The sequence below is a fragment of the Vicia villosa genome, linkage group LG6 (assembly GCF_029867415.1).
Source record: "Vicia villosa cultivar HV-30 ecotype Madison, WI linkage group LG6, Vvil1.0, whole genome shotgun sequence".
NCBI classification, from domain to species: Eukaryota; Viridiplantae; Streptophyta; class Magnoliopsida; order Fabales; family Fabaceae; genus Vicia; species Vicia villosa.
Genome location: NC_081185.1, coordinates 142,536,254 through 142,556,160, shown reverse-complemented (window position 1 = coordinate 142,556,160; position 19,907 = coordinate 142,536,254). Strand labels below are relative to the sequence as shown.

Genomic DNA, 19,907 nt, shown 5'->3' with positions numbered 1-19,907 from the left:
TATTCATCTATTACCGGTCTGTTAAAATTTCAAATTAATAACTTCATTACTTCAAATTCTAAGAAGGATCGCAAATGAAGCCATGTGATAGGGAGGATTAGGGGTGTTCGCAGTGCGGTTTGGGCGATTTTGACGTAAAAAATCATCCAAACCGCAAGAGGAAAAAGTGTGCGGTTTGGTTTGGTTCGGTTGGCTTCTAGAAATAAAATCGAGCCAAATCAAACCAAATCAATGCAGTTTGGATTGGTTCGGTTGGTTTAATTTTTTTTTACAAAAATTTATTGAGTCATACATACACATATTGATGACAACATAACTTTATATTTCGTCATTTATGCGTTATCAAATAACAAAAAAATTCATCATATTTGGATAACAACTTTCCATTTAATATACAAAAATAATATTAGATAAAAGTGGAATAAAAAACATAAAATAGTAGCATAAAATAATATAAAAACATTATAATGAAATAGTAAAAAAGAGGAGATGAAATATTAGAGAAGACGAAAAAGAAAGAGCAGAAGAGATGCGATTAGATAAGAAGAGGGACATTAAAAACGTAATTGGAAGAGAGAACAGTAGAATAAAAATAATAAGATGAAAAAGAAAGAACTTAAGAGATGAAAGACTAGAAAAGAATATGTGAAATACAAATGTGATATGTATTTCGAAAAGAAGATGAGAAGAATGTGCAATACCGCTAAGAGAGATTTGAGAAGACTTAAACTGAAACCTTAAGTGTGAGGAAGAGAAAATCATTCGTAATTGTAAGGCTAAGACATAATAGGTTTGAGTTTGGGTTGAATATAAGGTAATTGAAGTTTGGGGATTGTAACATAATGCGGCTTGGTTCGGTTTGTAAAATAGAAATCGCAAACCGAACCGCGCGGTTTGTTAAAAAATGGTCCAAACACATCTGAACCAAATGCAGTTTTTTGCGGTTTTGGTTTGGTTCGGTTTTACGATTTTCTATTGGGCCGGTTTGGTTTTGAACACCCCTAGGGAGGATGAGGATGTAAAAATGAGACACAATATAGGGTGGACATCAGTTCGGGCCGGTTCGAGTTCGGGCAAAAACTCAATTCGGCCCAACTCTCGAGTGACACATATAGGCCCAATTTCAATCATATTAAAAATCTTTTATTTTTTTGGGTTCGGGTTGAAACAGTTCAGGTAATTGGAGCGGTTTAGTTCGGATCTCATTTTCTGTTGGGCCAATAACATCTAACCCAAATAATAAATCCAATAGCTTTTTTCTATTTATTTTTTTAAAAAAATCAATTCTTATTAACATTTACTAATTGGACCACTCAAATTTCTTCAAACTTAATTTCAATATTAATTTTATTTTAATTTTAAAATGACAAAATTAATTACTGATTATTTTAATAAAAAAGTATTATTTATTTGCACAAACACAAAGGGCTATTTCTAGCCATTTTAGTTCATCCTTCTAAGGATTATTGAGCTAATTTAGTTCATCCTTCTAAGTTATTGTCGAAACATGATATCCAGTAAATTAAAGTCATTACAAATTTATAAATAAAATAATATGACAAGCCAAGATAAAATAAAACAGCCAATATAAATTACAAACTATAATTGTTGTCCATCTTCATGCTTCATACTTCTAACACCCGAGTTTAATTTCAACATAAGGACATCTTCAACAAGTTTGGTACTGGAGTTTATGTACAATATAAGGGCATCTTCAATAAGTTTGGTACTGGGCTTCAAGAGTTGCTCTCTCCTCAAAAGCTTGGCCCAGTTCATCATGTACGCTCTATACAGTCATCAATCAAGATCAGAAGCCAAAATTACAAAAAAAAACTCATACAAGCAATTGATATTCATTGTTATATACCTGCAAACTCATACAAGAAAAAATAAAATTAACATAAGAATAAATACAAACTATAAGAGCAATTGACATTCGCACACATTCTTTAATTTACTAATGGCTTGAAATATTCTCCTCATTATGCAAATGTAAGTATCCTATTATAGACCTGCAAATTTGCAATGTTTTTTTATGCATTAAAGAGAAAATGTTTGTATTGGTATGCAACTGTTGATTGTAACAAAAATATTGACTAACTAAATGATACAGATTATATTATATGGTTTCAGTAACTATAAATTTTTTGGAATATACCTATATCAAGGAAGACTCCTAAGACAGAATTTCTGGCATTGCTCAATTATCTCATTCATAACATAACAAAATGCCCTGCATTAAATCAAATTAGTGAGTTGAAAGAGCACTTTCAACTTTCATTCTGTTTTCATATTCACTAATATCAATGAGATGTTTTCAATGAAATAAACTTATTTTCTTTATAGTTCCAGCAGCATCACAACAAATATATTATGCATTCTCATGGTCAAGAGTGACAATATATATTTCACCCACTTGCTTAATTGTCTACTGCATTAAAAAAATAAGATTACAATTATAATGTTTCTCAAGAATAAAGAATATAAAATAGCTCATAATTATACAATCTCGAGATTAAAATTATATGACAAACTGGATTTACATTTCATAGTTATTCTCTAATGAGATTAATATATAAAACATTTCTTCAACCGGTTGAAAATTCATGAATCTGCAATCAAAGAGTGAGGTTAATGTGTAGGACTTGTAAGAAATCAAATAACCAAAAAATTATTACCACCAACCTGAACTGCGTTATTTCAAAACTAGCTTTAGACAGTGTAGAGATGAATTTCTCTATTATTTCGATCTTACAAACACCTACAATCAAAATAAATAATTATCAAACCAACTATGAATCAAAACTAGCTAACTATAAGTTAAAATAAATATAAAATCCTGCAACAAATATGTGAAGCCACTTGCTCATCGACCACAAAAAACAAAAAACCAGTGAGTTACGTTAGCATAACACTATAGAAATTAAAAGGAACAGATGAAAAACATAAAAGATATGTCAAATAAGAGGGAAAAAAAGGGTTGAATAACACATTGAAATTATAGATTTGAGACAGAGAGAGTGAGAGTTAGTACCTTTGCAAGAGAGATGCTAAGAAACTTAATCGAGAATCATGGAGAAATTGAGAGTTGCGGAAAGGGATGGCAGACTTGTTAATGACGACAGTAAAGCTTCATGAAAACGATGGAGTTAGAGAATACGACGGCAACCGTAATTTGATGCAAAACGGCAACACTAGTTTGAGAATGATGGAGTTATAACCTCATAGATATTTACTTTGGGTCATGGATTGAGGGCTAGCTTGGGCTAAAGTAACTAAAATCTAGCTTTCATATGTGTATGATCGGTCGGATTCGGATTTTGACGGGCCAAATATTGGTTCCGTTAATATTCTGATGTTATCCAAATTGATGGCCCGTTCTAACCCTTAACCCGAACTAACTAGATCCGTTGCCCCAAATTCGGTTCAGATCGGACGGATTGCATCGGAAGGTGTTCTTTTGTCCACCCCTAACACAATATATTCACCTAAAACCTTAAGGCGTTGGATATATAAGTTCTCTCACTTATAAAGTTTCAAACCTCCATTTTTTAAAAGTAATGTGAGACTTTTAACTCACACTTGTATCTCAATAATCTCTCCCTAAATGTAAAGTCGTCGTATATATGCTCCTCCTCAAGTTGAAGTTCTTTTATCCACATACACTTGCAACATTGTTGATACCCTTATCACATCACAAACACTTCAATGGTTCATGCCGCCTGACAACCACCATGCTAGGAAGACTTTGAATACAAGGATTTAGTCCCATACTCAAACCATAGGCTCTGATACCATTAATGGGTCTTAATTATGGGAAGCATCTACATCGGATCAAATATTCACTCAAACAAGTGAAAAAGACATCACATTTTTACCTAAAACCTTAAGACTTTGGATAGCGAATTCACTTATAACAAATAGCGAGTTCATTATATATATATATATATATATATATATATGTATATTCTTTAGATAACGCGCCTTTAAAAGCTATGAAAGGGCAAGATGTGGTTGACTCTATTGCTGATCGCGCAGTAGTCGAAATAACATAAGGTTTCATAGGTTTAAAATCTTGGAGATTGTACTTTGATGGTTCCAGACATAAATATGGAATTGGCATTCAAATTCTGATCATTTCTCCTAAAGGAATTCCAACGAAGTTGAAATTTAAAATCAAAGGTTGTTGCTCCAACAACAAGGCTGAGTATGAAGCCTTGATTGCAAGCTCTAATATTTTGGTAGGCTTGGGGAAAAATGAGTCTATATTAGGGGCATAGAAATCAAATTCAAAATATTAGATAACATCTCAACCCATCCCATAATACTCTTAGATACCTGGTGAAATTTCATTTCTACCCCTGCTTTCGGAGGTATATCTCCGGAAGTACTTTTTTATTTAACGTTGAATTGTTCTATAGGTGCATCTACGAAACCGTTTAAATACCGTTAAAAAAAGGTTTCATAAAAACATCTACGGAACAAATCAACGTTAAATAAAAAATATACTTTCAGATGTACACCTCTAAATGTCGGGATATTTTTAGAAACGACATGTTGCGTGAGCATCCCTAAAGATGGGATGAGGGATGATTATCAAATATTATAGAAGGATAACTTCTAATATAAAATAATGAAATCCTCATACAACTTGCTTTTATTTAAGATGTGTTTGTTATAAGTAAAATAAAGGAGAGAGAAGTTTATAGAAGAGAAGTTAAGAAGAAAGATTAAATTTTGTTTGCTTGGTTTGAGAGAGAGGAATTGAAGAGAGTGATAAAAGTGTGAGACCCACATTTAATTTCGAGAAGAATTGTCTAAGAAAAAGGACCATATTGTCCTTTGTATCAATATGTATGGGTGTGTGTGAAATGTTTATAGAATTGAAATAAGTCAATTCATTTGTTAATAACTACAAACAATAATAAAATTATTTCAAAATCATTTATAAAATTCAAAAAATTTATTTATAAAAATAATGATAAAATTTTAATGGAGAAATATTAAATAAACATAAAATATTTAAATAAAAAATAAAAATAATGATAAAATTTATAATTTAGAAATATTAAACCAACATAAAACATTTAAATAAAAAATTAACATTAAAATGTTAAAAATAAAATTAAATAGTTTATTTAACAAAAAATTATTATTTAAAGATTGATTAATTAGTTTTAGAAAAATAAATATTTAATCAATAAAATAAAATGAATAAATTTACTTATCTTAATCAAGGACATTTATGTTTTTGTCATAAAATAAAACACTTATTTCTCTTTTATTTCTTTCTTCTTTCTTTTATACCCAACAATCTATCAAATCGGCCATATTTCTCATATTTTTCTTTCTTTTCACACTCTTTCTCGTAAATTTTTCTCTTTATAACTTCTTCTCTCAACCAACTCACTTTAAATTCTTATTTTTAACACCGACCCCAACAATCTATCAAATCGGCCATATTTCTCATATTTTTCTTTCTTTTCACACTCTTTCTCGTAAATTTTTCTCTTTATAACTTCTTCTCTCAACCAACTCACTTTAAATTCTTATTTTTAACACCGACTACAATGTAACTTTTATGTTCTAAAATAACTTAGTCAAATAGTATGTAAAATTGCTTGCGATGTAATTTTGTAAGCTTTGAAAAGTGTAATATATTTAATCTTTTTTTAAAATAATTTATATAAAGTAAAAGAAATGTAACTTTTATCAACAATCATTCTTTCTAAAAAAGACATAAACTTAAATAAAAATTATAAAATAGTGAAATATTATTTATTTAAAATATGAAATATGGTCAAAGTTTTTTAAATTTTAATATAAAGAAATAAAAAATCAAACGTGTAATATTTTTTAATCAAAAGATATTTATTACTTTTAAAGAAAACAACTCAAACTTTCTAGAATAATTATAAAATATTAAGTTATTGCTTTTAAATATTTTAAATAAAAATAAAAATAATACTTTATAATTATTTAAAAATATATATTAATTAAAAAACTTTTGAAACGATACAACCCCTAAATCCACAGATTCACCAATTTCACAATAAATAAAACAGCTAAAAAGGAAAATTTTAATATTAAATTATTATATCAGTCAAATAAAAAAATAAAAAAACAAATCTTGTAATTAAAGAATGATTTTGAATTTAGGCTATAAAAGAAAAAACAAACACAAGTGGAACGATGCGTTTAACCCGAGACTCTTCTGCCACCGTCGCCTCCTTCAACCACCGTATTAGGGTTTTCAGAGTCACACCTTTCGTTCTCTTCGCTCACCGGAGGCAATGCTTCCGTTCAGCAATTAAAAGTGTGCTTTGAAATTCCCACATTTTGATAGGCGAAACGATACAGTAGAACACTGCAATTCCTTCGCAACGTTCGTCTCGGGTATTCGCCATAACGGTAATTTCATGTTAATCTCTCATTGATTTTAACCACTATGAAATGATTATTTTCATTGAGAATTGAGAATTTTTCAATAGAGGGAAAAGTAGTGGATTCAAAATTTGTATTTTGTTTTTGTTTATGCTTGAAGAAAGGGCTTTTGAATTTAATTACATTTTGTAGTTATTAAAAGAGTTAATTACTGTCTTTATTACTCTAATTGCATTTTGGAATAATCAAAACATTAATTTTGATCATTATTTAACATTCTATGATTATGCTGTTTTGGATAAGAATTACTACAACTAATGAAAATTTAGTACTATTACTACTATATGTCATTTTATTTCAAATTCAATTTTAATTAAATCAAGATATCTCTCATGTTGATTTTGTATGAAATATGTGATTTGCAAGTTTTTTTGGTTGATTTTGTTAAGATCTTGCTATAGTTGTAGAATTTAGACATTAGATTATATCGTTTCGTATTTAATATTTAATTGATTGTTTTTGTTTTCATGGATTAGGTTTCGATTCGAAATGGAAGAGGACAAAGGAAATAAGCAGGAATCAAATGCTTTTGCGACTGAGGTTTATACGGTGCCCGGAGAGCCTGCTGTTGTAATTAACGGTGTGCCTGAGATAGTCGGCGCGAGCAGCATTGTCTCTTCCTGCGACACGTTGAGCGTCTTTGACAAGGACGGGAATATGGGTTTGGGTGATTGGTTCGTAGGGAGGGATATCCAGAAGTTGTTTATGGGAAGCTATTACTCGGGGAAAGTAACCGAGTATGACAAAGAAAATGGATGGTACCGAGTCAAATACGAAGATGGTGACACAGAGGATCTCGATTGGCTTGAATTGAAGGAGGTTCTGCGTCCTATGGATGTTACCGTTTCGCTTAAGACGTTGGTGAACAAGGTTATTCGAAATCGTAAGAAATCTATTCATAAATCTGGGAAGAAAAGTGCTAGATCACAAAATTCCCAAATCAAAATAAAGAAAACAAAAGGAAATTAGATTGTGACAATAATTCAAAATTTATTGTTTTTGTAGATACAAAAAAATCAAAACATAAAGCAAGGAATTGAAGAAGGCCTTGAAAATGATGAGCTGAAAAGGAATTGGTGGTGGTGGTGGTGAGATGGACCATACAAATTTTGTTGTACTTGTAACAATAGGATTACTGTTGTTGTTTTGTAGTTAGGGAATTGGTTCCTAGGAAAATTTGAAAGTTTTGTTGCAATAGTGATTGATGTTTTGTTGTAACATGGGGAATTAGATTGGTATAATGGCATCAAAAATATTTTCTCTGAATTTATGTGCATTTAGAATCCGCAGATATAACTGTAAGATTTGAAAGCTTCTCCTAGATATATTTCTATGCATGATGGTTATTATATTTACTTATTCTACTTATTCTCATAATTTTGGTAAATCTAAATGGTACGTTTTGGTTCATTTTAAATTTTTTGTATTATAAGATAATATAATAAAATTATGTTTTTTTTTTTCATTCTGAAATGTATATATCAAACTATTCGTAATATTATTAGCTAAATTGGAAATGTCAATATTATTAGGTGAAGATTTTTGTTTTTGATAGGGTGAATTCGAACCCAGAATCTTCTATTGCGTGTGACTTTATGACAATGTTTGCTAAATATGTCTGGTGTTATTTTTTATAACAGACATAAATATATGTGAAAACTTTAATATAGTTGATTTGGTTTATATTTGAATATGATATATTTGACATTTTTTTATTATATTTAGACCAAATCCTTGTTGAGTTAAAAAAACGTTAAACTAATGTAACTTGAGTATTCGAAGAGTGTAAGTAGATTGATGTTTTTTTAGGGGATTGTTAGTTTGGGAAGCTTTAAAGTTAAGGGTGAATTAGTGGTCATAGTGAGGTTTTCAGGTCAACTCAAATTAGAAAAGAATAGAAAGAAGTTGTACTTGCATGTTCCAAGTCAGACATGATATTGAGGTTTCTTGCATCAAATGGGAAACTAGATTCCATAATAATGTCATATATTAATAAATGGCAACAAATTCCCCCCAAAAAAGTTATGTCAGGTGACAATCTTTCTTGTCTGAAATTACACTTTCAACCAAGAGAATTGGGAGGAAAGGACTAAGAGAAATGATAGGAAAAAAAATATATATTCATAGAGTAAATGACAAACACCATTTAAATTTACAGACATAAAATAAAAAAATTCTGATTCAAACATACATATGAGAAAATATCCAGTTTAACTTTAACTGTTAAAACAAATAGTAAGATGTAATTCAACTGTACAAAACTAACTGCTGCTGATTGTCTGGTAAAACGGGTCCGGTCCGATGAACATGTCCATTTTACCCGCACTTTAGTGCGAGACAGCTCAATCGTTTAAAGATGATAACGGGTCCGGTTCGTTGAGCATGTCCATTTTGCCTGCACTTTAGTGCAAGACAGCCCTATCCCTTTTTTTTGGACTTTTACGGACGCGTGTATTGACATAATTTTTTTGAATTTTTAGACAAAAAAGGTGTAGTGCACGTAGGCTCGTCCCGCCCCGCACTTACTTTTTTGATGTGCAGACTTAGGTTTTAGACTCACACCCTCAAATATGTCTGCCCGTCTTACCCAATGTTTTGGTGAACTTTTGTAGGACGGATCTAAATGAGACGGACATGCCTGTTTGCCACCCTATGATCCTCGCTTATATAAACACACGTTCATTACATATCATGTAAAACTAAATGATGGATGGTTCGAAAGCATAAATCTGATAAAAAATGGTCTTACTAGATTTTAAATCAAGCTCTCTTACATGTAAAAAAAATGTGATTAAATCTAAATCAATCTTATAAAACCGACTTATAAGATGAGAATTACGTCCCCTTATAAACACTTATTCTGACAATATGTTATTTGATATCAAAATGTTAAAATTTCTATTAAACTATTTTACATATAAAAATACAATTCTGATCTTTTTCAATAACAGAAGGTTATGCCCAATCTCTTCTTTTATTATGCTAATTTCAATAATAAACAAAATTATTCAAGTTATGCTCAATCTCTTCTTTTATTATGCTAATTTTAACAATAAACAAAAATATACAAATTGATTGTAGTCTGCATAATTCTGTTTGTTAATGCATTAAGCTATCCAATTCATCCTTAAATTCTTAATTCTGTTTTTTTTAATATTTGGCTCTAAATCTACTAATTGATCAAGAGAGATCAATCCTATCGTTTAATCCCGTGAGTCTTATTTACATTTTTTTCAGGTTCCATCTCTTCATCAAAAGGCCAACCTATAGGATTGAATCCTAATTCTACTACATTTGTAGATTTTTATTTTAAAAACTGCTTCCACACTTTTTTATGTTTCAAAATATTCCTAGAAATGTTTTAAAATTATTTATTACTTGATGTGAACTCAATTAACAATTTCAGGTATTAGTCTTGTTTAAACTCCAAAAGACTAAATGTATTCAAACTTGCTACTACTTGTTTTTAGATAGATATTAGTTTTTAGATAGATATTAACCCAGTTATCAATTTGAGGTATTAGTCTTATTCTATAAATTACAAACACTTTTGACACGACTTCAACATTGACACGACGATACCGATAATAATTTAACAAAATAAATAAATTAGACGTAATCATAAGTGTTGGTGCAGGTATCGAACACCGATACCAACACGTCTTTTTTGATACGTGTCGTTGTTACATAGATCTTATATTAACTTCTAAAATCTAAATGGATTCAAACTTGCCATTAAGTTTTTTTTCTTCTGCAGGGCACCCAAATTTATTGAAATAATATCATGGCTGAAATTCATGTATTATTCAAATCTACACATGCAAATTGGTCAATATTATTCAATACTTCAAATGTGAAACTAGATTTCACAATAATGTCAAATATTAATAAATGGCAACAAAATCCCCACATTCAACCAACAGAATTGAGAGGAAAAAACCAGAGAAATGAAAAAAGAAAAAAAATATATTCAGAGGAAATGACAAACACCATTCTAAATCTATACACACAAAATAGAAAATACTTTATTCAAACCCCTAAGATCAAAGAAAATATCCGATTTAAGAATGTTGACATTGTCTGATAAACTATATTTTATATATAGAAATGCGATTCTAATCTTTTTCAATAATTTAACTGTTATGCTAATTTATGTTAGTTTATGCATCAAGCCAGCCAATTCATCAATAGATTCCTAATTCTTTTTCTTTTCTTTTTTTTAATTTAGTTTCCACTATAGGATCTACTAATTCGAGAGAGACTAATCCTACCATTCATTTGCGGGAATCCCAGGTCTCTTGTCTTCACCAGTGGGTCATTATCCGAAAATTGATTCTTAATGCTATTTAGTACGAACAATAGAAAAGACAAAAAAACACGTAGTTATATGTGTAACCAACTGAAATATCAACACTCTAATGATTCTTCAGAGTACTTAACTTGTTGACCCACCACTAATGTTAAGACAAGGATCAATTTTTGCAACTCTTTAAATTAAACCTTGGTACCATTTAACATTATTGTTTCCACATTTTCTATATGTTTCAAAATGTTCCTAAAAATGTTGCCTTTAAAATATCATTGCTTGAAAATGAATAGAAACAAATTATTAAAGTGATATTTTGGTTGAACTTCTCCATCTTGCTAAATTTTCAGATTTTAATAACTTTGTTGTATGAGATTGATTACACAATAAAGCTATGTGTCTTATCTTGTTCAAGCCTATATATTCTTCACAATTACTATTTCAGAATTACAACTTAATCTTAGCATTAAATTTCATTTAAGTTTTTTTCTTACCATGATATCATATTTTTGCAGTGTTAGATTTGTTTTCCAATAAAAATCATATGTTTAATTATCTTCTTCATTCTATAGATTTTCTTACATTCAGACCATATCATCTTGAGATTCTTGTTGAGAAGAATGGGTTTTGGTTGTAGGTGAATGAGGTGGATGGAAGCTTTAGTCTTTAATAGTTCGATGTCGATTCTTGTCAACAGTAGCCCGACTAGAGATTTCTTTGTTTCTAGGGGTCTTCGTCAAGGGGATCCGCTTTCACCTTTTCTCTTTCTTTTAGTTGCGGAAGGGCTTTCAGTTTTGATGTCTAATGCTTCAAATTTGGGTGATTATGTAGGGTTCAAAGTTGGCCATCATTTGCACTTTGAAATTCTTCAATTTGCGGATGACACGCTTTTGATTGGAGATGGTTCGAGGAATAACCTTTGGAGCATAAAGGCAATTCTAAGGGGTTTTGAATTGGTGTCCGGCCTTCGGGTGAATCTTTCGAAGAGTAGGATGGTGGGTATTAATTTGGGAGCGAATGTTGTTCAATCGGCTTCGACTTTTCTCAATTGTGTGGTGGGTTCCTCTAATTTTTCGTTCCTTGGAATTCCGGTGGGTGTTAATCATAGGAGGCGGGAGATGTGGAATCCGGTTATTTTGAAACTCCGTAGACGTTTGGATTCTTGGAGATTTAAACATTTGTCTATAGGTGGGAGAGTGGTTCTTTTGAATTCCGTGTTGTCTAGTATCCCTCTTTATCTCTTCTCTTTTTATAAGGCTCCTAAAGTGGTGATTAAGGAAATGATCAAGATTCAAAGAGGTTTTCTTTGGGGTGGTGTGAGTGGGGAGAAGAAGGTGAATTGGATTGGTTGGAAAACGGTGTGTCTTCCCAAAAGGGAGGGAGGATTAGGTGTGAAACATTGCGGGATGTTCAATGAGGCGTTACTTAGTAAATGGCGGTGGAGGATTTTGAGTGAAAAACATTCTTTATGGACTAACATTCTTTCTTGCAGGTACGGTGACATAGCTAGAATAATGCTTTCAAACTCGGTGTCTCATGGAAGAAAAAAGGTATCTCTTTGGTGGAAGGATATTTGTGTGGTTGGTTCGGGTGGAGTTAGTCCTTTGGATAATTGGTTCCCATCTTCGATTATTTGCAAACTTGGTAACGGTGATTATTTAGACTTTTGGAATGATCGTTGGTTGGGTGGAACTCCTCTTTGTGATCGGTTCCCTTCTCTTTTCCGTTTTGCCGATCCGTGTTGTTGTAAAGTGAGCGATAACGGTTTTTGGATTTCCGGAAAATGGGAATGGCGCATAAATTTTGTCGAAGCTTTTAGTGGGGAAGTGGATGGTTTCACCGTTGGGTCTCTTTTGCCGGTGTTAGAAGGGAAAGCGTCGTTGGTGGAGAAGGAAGATTCTTTCGTTTGGTGGAGGAACTCATCGGGATATTCGGTTAAGGTCGCTTATCAAATGATTGTAGAAGGCAAGGGTCGTGTGTCAAATCTTGATGAAGGTCGTTTGAAGGCTTTGAAGGGTTTTTGGAAAACCAAACTTCCAAGTAAGGTGTTAATTTTTGGTTGGAGACTTATTTTGAATAGAATTCCCACAAAGACGAACTTGGCTAGGAGGAAGATTTTGGTGGATTCGGCTCTTTTAGTATGTCCGTTTTGTGGTCTAGAAGAAGAGAATGTGGATCATCTTTTTGCTTTGTGCCCGATTTCTCTCCTTTGGTGGACAAAGTTTTGTGAATGGCTTCGTATTGACGCCAATTCTTTTTCGGGTAATTTGTTTAATCGTCTTTGTTGTTTGGAATCTATTTGTAGATTAAAGTTTAAAATTCACACTAGGTGGCTTTTCGGTATGGCCTTATGTTGGGGTATTTGGGTTTGTAGAAACGCGGTGATTTTCAATAGTGTTGAGGTGAGGAATTTTGATATACTCGGGTTGTTGAAATTTGTGTCGTGGGAATGGTTCCTTTCTTCTTATAACTTGGGAGAAGCTTCTACTTGGGAGGAGTGGTGTATAAACCCGATGCTTTGTTTTTAATTCTTGTTTGGGTGGTTTTCCTCTCCGTTTTTTGTTGGAGCTTGGAGTGGTCTAGACTTCTCTATTTTGTAATCGTGGGTTAGCACCCCTTGTGCTTTTTTAATATACCTTCTTTGCTTATCAAAAAAAAAATTTATAATCCCCATAGATTATATTAAAAACTTTTGATTTTGTACTTTGATATTATTATAAAGAAAAACTATTATGAACATATGGAGTTACAGGTAGATGGACTGAAAGTAGAACTTGTTTTCTTTAAATACTAACTCAATTACCAATTTTAGGTGTTAGTCGTATAATAACTTCTAAAGTCTAATGGATTCAAACAATACTCTATTTTAAATTTGCAGAGGTCATTTTCAGAGGTCCTTTATAGAACAACCACACAAATTAAATAGAGATTTTATTTTGTCATCATTTACTCTAATGACAAATAGTTTATGAGGTCATTTTTAACTCCAGTTTTAAAGTGTTAAATTTTGAATTATGTGTAGTAACCCATTAACCACGTCTTTAAAGATGGCTTTGAATTCAAACTTCCTACTACATTTTTGTTCTTTAGTTGCATGACACCAAAAATTATTGAAGTAACTATTGAAAATAACAAGTGAGTTGAAAACTTTTACAAAACAGAGTGTAGGGAAGTCCTACATTAGTTAAAAATATGGAGACTTGAGTATTTATAAATGAGAGAACTCACACACCTATCACCTTAAAGTTTTGGGTGAGTATCTGGTGTGTCTCTCACAAGGTGTGTTGTTCATAAAAGAAAAAGCCTCAATGTAAATGCTTTATCATGTTGAACCCCAAACTGATGACCCCAACAGTGATATCAGAGTTTGGTTCGAGTGGAATGGTGGTGGATAGGAGGTGTCCAGTTGAAGAGTCAACCGCAGTACAAGTATATGTGGATGAAATAGCTTCCGCTTGAGGGGGCATAGTGTTAAGAATAACAAGTGTGAGTTGGAAACTTTGAGAAACAAAATGTGGAGAAGTCATTTATAAGTGAGAGAACTCATACACCTATCACCTTCAAATTTTGAGTGAGTATGTGGTGTGTCTCTCACAAGGTGTGTTGCTCATAAAAGTGAGTATGTGGTGTGTTTTTGACAAGGTGTGTTACTCATAAAAGCAAAAGTCCCAACATAAATGCTCATTCATTTGATGACCCTATCAATAACATCATGGTTGAAATTCATGTACTGTTCAAAACTACACATGTAATGAACCTCAAATTGATGACCGCAACAGTAACCTCATGGATGGAGTTCGTGTATTGTTCAAAACTACACATGCAACTTGGTCAATATTATATATGTCATTTATCACTTATCATCACAGGTTTGTACATGACCAAATCGTTGATCAATCGCCACTACCTGAAGCAAGCTTTGTATTCATCCATGATGAATAAAGACAAAGTCTTGAGCGAACAACTGAATATGTTCAACAAGGTGATTCTTGATCTAGAGAACATTGAGGTTACCATCAGTGATGAAGATCAAACTTTGTATTCATCTATTATACTTAGTTTTTATATTTACCATTATCATTATTATTTCATTATGAATATATTAGGTATTAGTTTTAATGAAAGAAACAATAAAAAAAGAGTCAAATAACTTCACACGGTTCATTATCTTCTTCATTACATATCAGTTCAAATTTTTTTCAAAACCATTCACAATCTCCCAAAAAGTGAACCAAATCAACAAAAACATGAACAAATCAAATCCAATTTTAATCATCCCAATCAATCTCCCAAAAATTGCATAAAATATTAATCACCATTCAATACAGATTCACCCTAATTTTACACTATAATAACACACAAATATTCCTAATAGAGCACAAAAATAGACTCAGAATAAAAGAAACAGAAACCACAAAAAACCAAGAGAAACCTTCATTCATTTTGAATCACCAAACATTATTCATAAACATTCAACCTTTCATTCACAAACACACCAATAAACCAAATACACTAATGTCAAACTTACAATATCATTACACTCATGAGCCTTAATCATACAAACATCTCAAAATCATAAAAATATCCATCTCCGTGAAAATTATTCCACAACCTCTAAACTTACCTTCAAAAAATAACAAACCAAATATCATCATAAGTCATCTTTGAACCAAATCATAAGCAAAAACCACACTTTATTTAACAACAACACGATACAACAACAACACCATCTTTACCATTCCAAACAGCAGCAAGTTCAGATTAGTCATACATGTTAGTGGTGAAGAGATTAGTCATACAACTTGTCTTGTCAATTGTCTAGCTTTGGAAGCTCTACAACCAGTGATCTCAGTAGAAAACATCAGTCTTATATCTGCTACAACTTCATTTAACTTCACCTTATAATTGTTCTTCAACTTCTCTACTATCATCTCATCAACCCATTCAGCCTTGGCATTCTAATTGAAGAACTGTCTACCACAATTGTGTTTGTGAAACAAAGTTTTGATCTTAAATATTGTAGTTCTTAAAACTCTGTTGCATAGTATAGTATAGTCACACTCCTTCTTGTGTTTACAAACGGTCATACATCTATTGGCATCATTTTTGGCAAATGTACCTCCCTACCATTACAAATAAGTTATATTATAGCCTTTTTAAATTGCTTCAAAGATGAAAATTTCATCCCTACCTTGATTTTGAAATCTTTTGTAATTGTTTCCTCTTCATTGAACCCAATCACTGCAATCCTGTCATCACAACTATCTTCAACAACCCCACTTTAAACTCATATGTCATGTAATTTTCTTCTATAACATATTCTTTATCCATCTCTTCAGTGATAAACCCAAAGTTGGTTGTTTGACTTTTATTAGTACCATTAACATTCTCATTTTTAGACACACCTTCAAAGTTAAATCCTTCTTCAATGTCTTCATCAAAATCGTGCAATCTCTCTTTTTCACTATCTTCAAAGTGTATACCACCCACAGAGTCTTCACTTGATTCACTCTCATCACCACAATCTTCTTCACCACTTTCATGTACCTTTTGTCTCTCTATAAGCCGCTCCATATTGGTCAACTCACCCATAGTTGGTTTGGGCTTGGTATAAATTTCAACTTAACAATGATTGTTCTCAGCAAACAAAGCTAACAAGCATGCATCCTCATCATTTTTAAATGGTTTAAGATATTTTTCCAAAGAACTCTCTCCATGCTTCCACCATATTTTCACTTCATCCATACTAAATGTAGAGTCCATCCTTTTAATAAGGTCACGAGCTTCAAAGATTGACCATAAATATGTGTCTTGTCCACTAAAAGCATAAAAATCCCCACCTTCATACCTTAGCTTTGGATCTTTTACAAAATAACCCTTTGTATAAAACACAACCTTGAATAACCCCATCTTGTAAACAAGATAAATTTAACACTACAACACAGAAATGAACCACTCACACTTAGAAACCCTATAACTTAACAGTTAACACGACAATGCAACAAAGTGGACCACGCATAATGCAAAAAACTATTACTTTTTCGGGCAAGTAGGTTCCATAAACAATTCAAAAAACATGATAACGCACTTGTCTTAATTTTGGGACCACAACTTTCAAATGACACAAAAGTAGAAACGATGCAATGGAGCTTCAAACAACGAAAATTTTAAGGAGTTGTAAATGTCTTCAATTCATCTTCAAATAACGATGATGGAATTTGCACATTTAGGGGTTTCGGACTATTGAGGATTTGGAGACATTTAGGGTTTCTTCGTTGCACAAGAGGGAATACGAATCAATATGAAATATTAACTTAACATAAAATAACTTAAATAATTGAGTCAATAATTTAATTACAATAAAAAATGAATTTACTTATACACGTGGACTGCCACGTCACCGTCCGTTAGTCCCATTTAGCGTTAGGGACCAATTGTATGGATGACAAACTTTTGAGGTACCATTCTTTGAAGGAAATATTTAGAGGGACTATAAACAAAATATGCAATATTTATGATGATCAAAAACATATTTAACCCTACAATATAATATTTGTTCAAAAAGTTTCAAAATATGAGATATTTGAACTCCCATATCGAAAGTTATTAAAAAATGGACATAAAAATTTGGCTATAAATATAAAGAGTAAATTAGCCTTTTGAAGTGTGCATCAAATGACAATCACGCAAGTGGGCCCAAGAGCAGATACATTTATAATAAATATATTGTTATGAGTAATATGTTATTTTCCTATAATCAATGTTATTGTTATGAGTAATATGTTACTTTCCTGTAATCAATGCAGTCACTAACATAAATGATTAATATCCAATTCACATAATTTTTTAAGGTCCTTCATTTTATGAGGCCCTGTATTGTGGCTCTGGTTGCACAAGCACATGGCCCTGTCAATATCCAACTGAGATTGAAATATATGGTGATGAACCAAATTACCCAATTCAATATTTTGTTGGGATTCAAGTGTGAGTGGTAAAGTCCCACATCGACTAAGAATGGAGGAAATGTTAGGATTGTAAGAGAGGTGACTCATACCCTCATTGCCTTGAGATTTTGGATGGATATGTGGTGTCATGGTCTCTTGGATCCCCAACGTTTGATCCATTAACACTTTCAAACCTCGCTCCTCAGACTCCCCAAAAAGTAGTATCAAGAGCCTTGGTTTGGTGGGCTATAATTTTTTTAGTATGCTCAGTAGGTTACAGTTTTGTCTGATTTTCTACATCAAAAAAATAAATTTTATACTGTATGTTAGTTGTTGGAGTTTTTTAAATTTTAGTTTTCCTATTTAAAAATTAATATCTCAACTTTACATCTTTTAAGATTTTTATGATCCCCTCCAATATTTCAATATAAATTATTTATATTTTATTTTGCTAATCATTTTAATAAATTAAATGAAATGGATTTAAAAGAGAAATTCATGCAACAAGAATTAAGAAATAATTCCTCTTTCTCGGCAACAACAGAACCAAACATAAAAACACTAAAAGATTATCTTAATTTCACAACAACAACAATTATCATTAAAAAAGTAGTTAATAGTAACAATTAGCGAGATAATCATAAGATTAAGTTACAACATTGTCACATTTGCACAAAAAAGTGAAGATGAAATCCTATAAATGTTACTATTAACTGAATCCATAACAAGAAGCTCTCCATTAGACAACACCTCAATTTCATAAGGATTAATCCAAGCTTGCTTCCATCAAATAGAGTTTCCATACTGTATCCACTCTCAAGTTTCACCAATGACTTCCCAACAATCTTTGCCATTAATATTTGAATTTCACATCACAACCAAAACAACAAATAATGATGGATTGGGATATATCTATACATTTTTTGGTGGTTGGTTTGAGAAAGAAGACCTAGTGTTGTTGAAAGCTTTTAACATGATATGCCTACGAATATTCTTATATAAGGATTGAAGTTTTTCAAAGACTAATTTCTCAACCAAGATGAAATTTTAAAAACGGAGACCTCCACAACTAACTGATAGCTTTTAGCATAGGCTAAACTCACGAGTCAAGATAGAGCTTTTTAACATATAACTAAACTCACGAACAAACTGAAAATTTTTAATAACAGAGACTTTCCCAAACAAGCAGAGGTTTTACTAAGTTTACCTCAATAACCAAAAGAGATCTTTTCACTTAGTTTAGCTCACAACCAAACTAAATTTTCTCTCTGTTCGAAATCACAATAATGTCGCTACATTGGACCAGACTACCTTACAGATATAAAGATTTCACTCTCAAAAGCACTAAGACAAATATTAGAAAATAAAAGAGAGAGAGAGAGATGGAGAGAGAGAGAGAGAAGTATCTTAAATACGTTTTCTATTTTGTAAGAAATGAGAAAGGAGCCCTCTATTAATAGGAAACAAGGAGGCTCAAATATGGAAACAAACCATGGACTTTTCAATGCTGATAATTGATTATGCACATCCAATAATTGACTACCAAACCCAAAAATGGAAGTTTTTGATTCCAAGCCATTGTCAATCAATAAGGTACTTCTCTAATTAATTTTAGGCGTTACAAAGTGGTATAATCGACTATCCTTTAGGCATAATCAATTATCCCTTTGTAAAACCTTGAATCTTTCTTTGATGAGGCTTGAGATAAATCTTATTCTAGTTCCATCATCAGACAAACGACTTGATCAAAGATCTTTACTGACTTTACTAAACGCCTCTTTACATAAGTTATTGTCTCCACAAATAAGCATAAATAACTTGATATTCAAGAAACACAATCTTGATCACCACAACTAGATCAACGCAACTTTGATTAGCACAACTTGACATTCTAGCACATTTACTTGATCATTGCATCAAATGATATTCAGGTTTCATCTTGATTAACACATCTTGTTCAACATATCTTGGTCTTTAAGCACTATGACTTGGTTAACATGTCAAGCACCATCACTTGATCAACATGTCAAGCTCTATCACTTGATCTACATATCAAGCATCATCACTTATCAGTAACTTGTCCAATACCATCAGTTGTTCAACATATCATATGATATCATATAAACCAATATGCCTTGAACATCAAGACTAATGGGGACTTCTCTTGATAACATTGTAAACATCATAACCATATCAAGATGCTGATGCAAACT

The 19,907-nt window shown here is 31.8% G+C and overlaps 1 protein-coding gene across 1 annotated transcript; it reads left to right on the top strand.

The window, feature by feature from the left end:
* Positions 1–6,183: 6,183 nt before the first annotated feature.
* On the top strand, positions 6,184–7,710 carry LOC131612599 (dirigent protein 17-like). Its single transcript, XM_058884365.1, has 3 exons — positions 6,184–6,411; positions 6,921–7,327; positions 7,450–7,710. Exons 2-3 carry the CDS (start codon positions 6,934–6,936, stop codon positions 7,482–7,484), a joined length of 429 nt encoding a protein of 142 aa, XP_058740348.1. The 5' UTR covers positions 6,184–6,411; positions 6,921–6,933; the 3' UTR covers positions 7,485–7,710.
* The last annotated feature ends 12,197 nt before the right edge of the window (positions 7,711–19,907 follow it).

What these genes read in the sequence shown, in the direction of transcription:
- LOC131612599 (XM_058884365.1), top strand. Translation starts at nt 6,934, where the DNA reads ATGGAAGAGGACAAAGGAAATAAGCAGGAATCAAATGCTTTTGCGACT. An exon ending in GAACAAGGTTATTCGAAATC is followed by an intron (nt 7,328 to 7,449) that starts GTAAGAAATCTA and finishes TTGTTTTTGTAG; the next exon opens with ATACAAAAAAATCAAAACAT.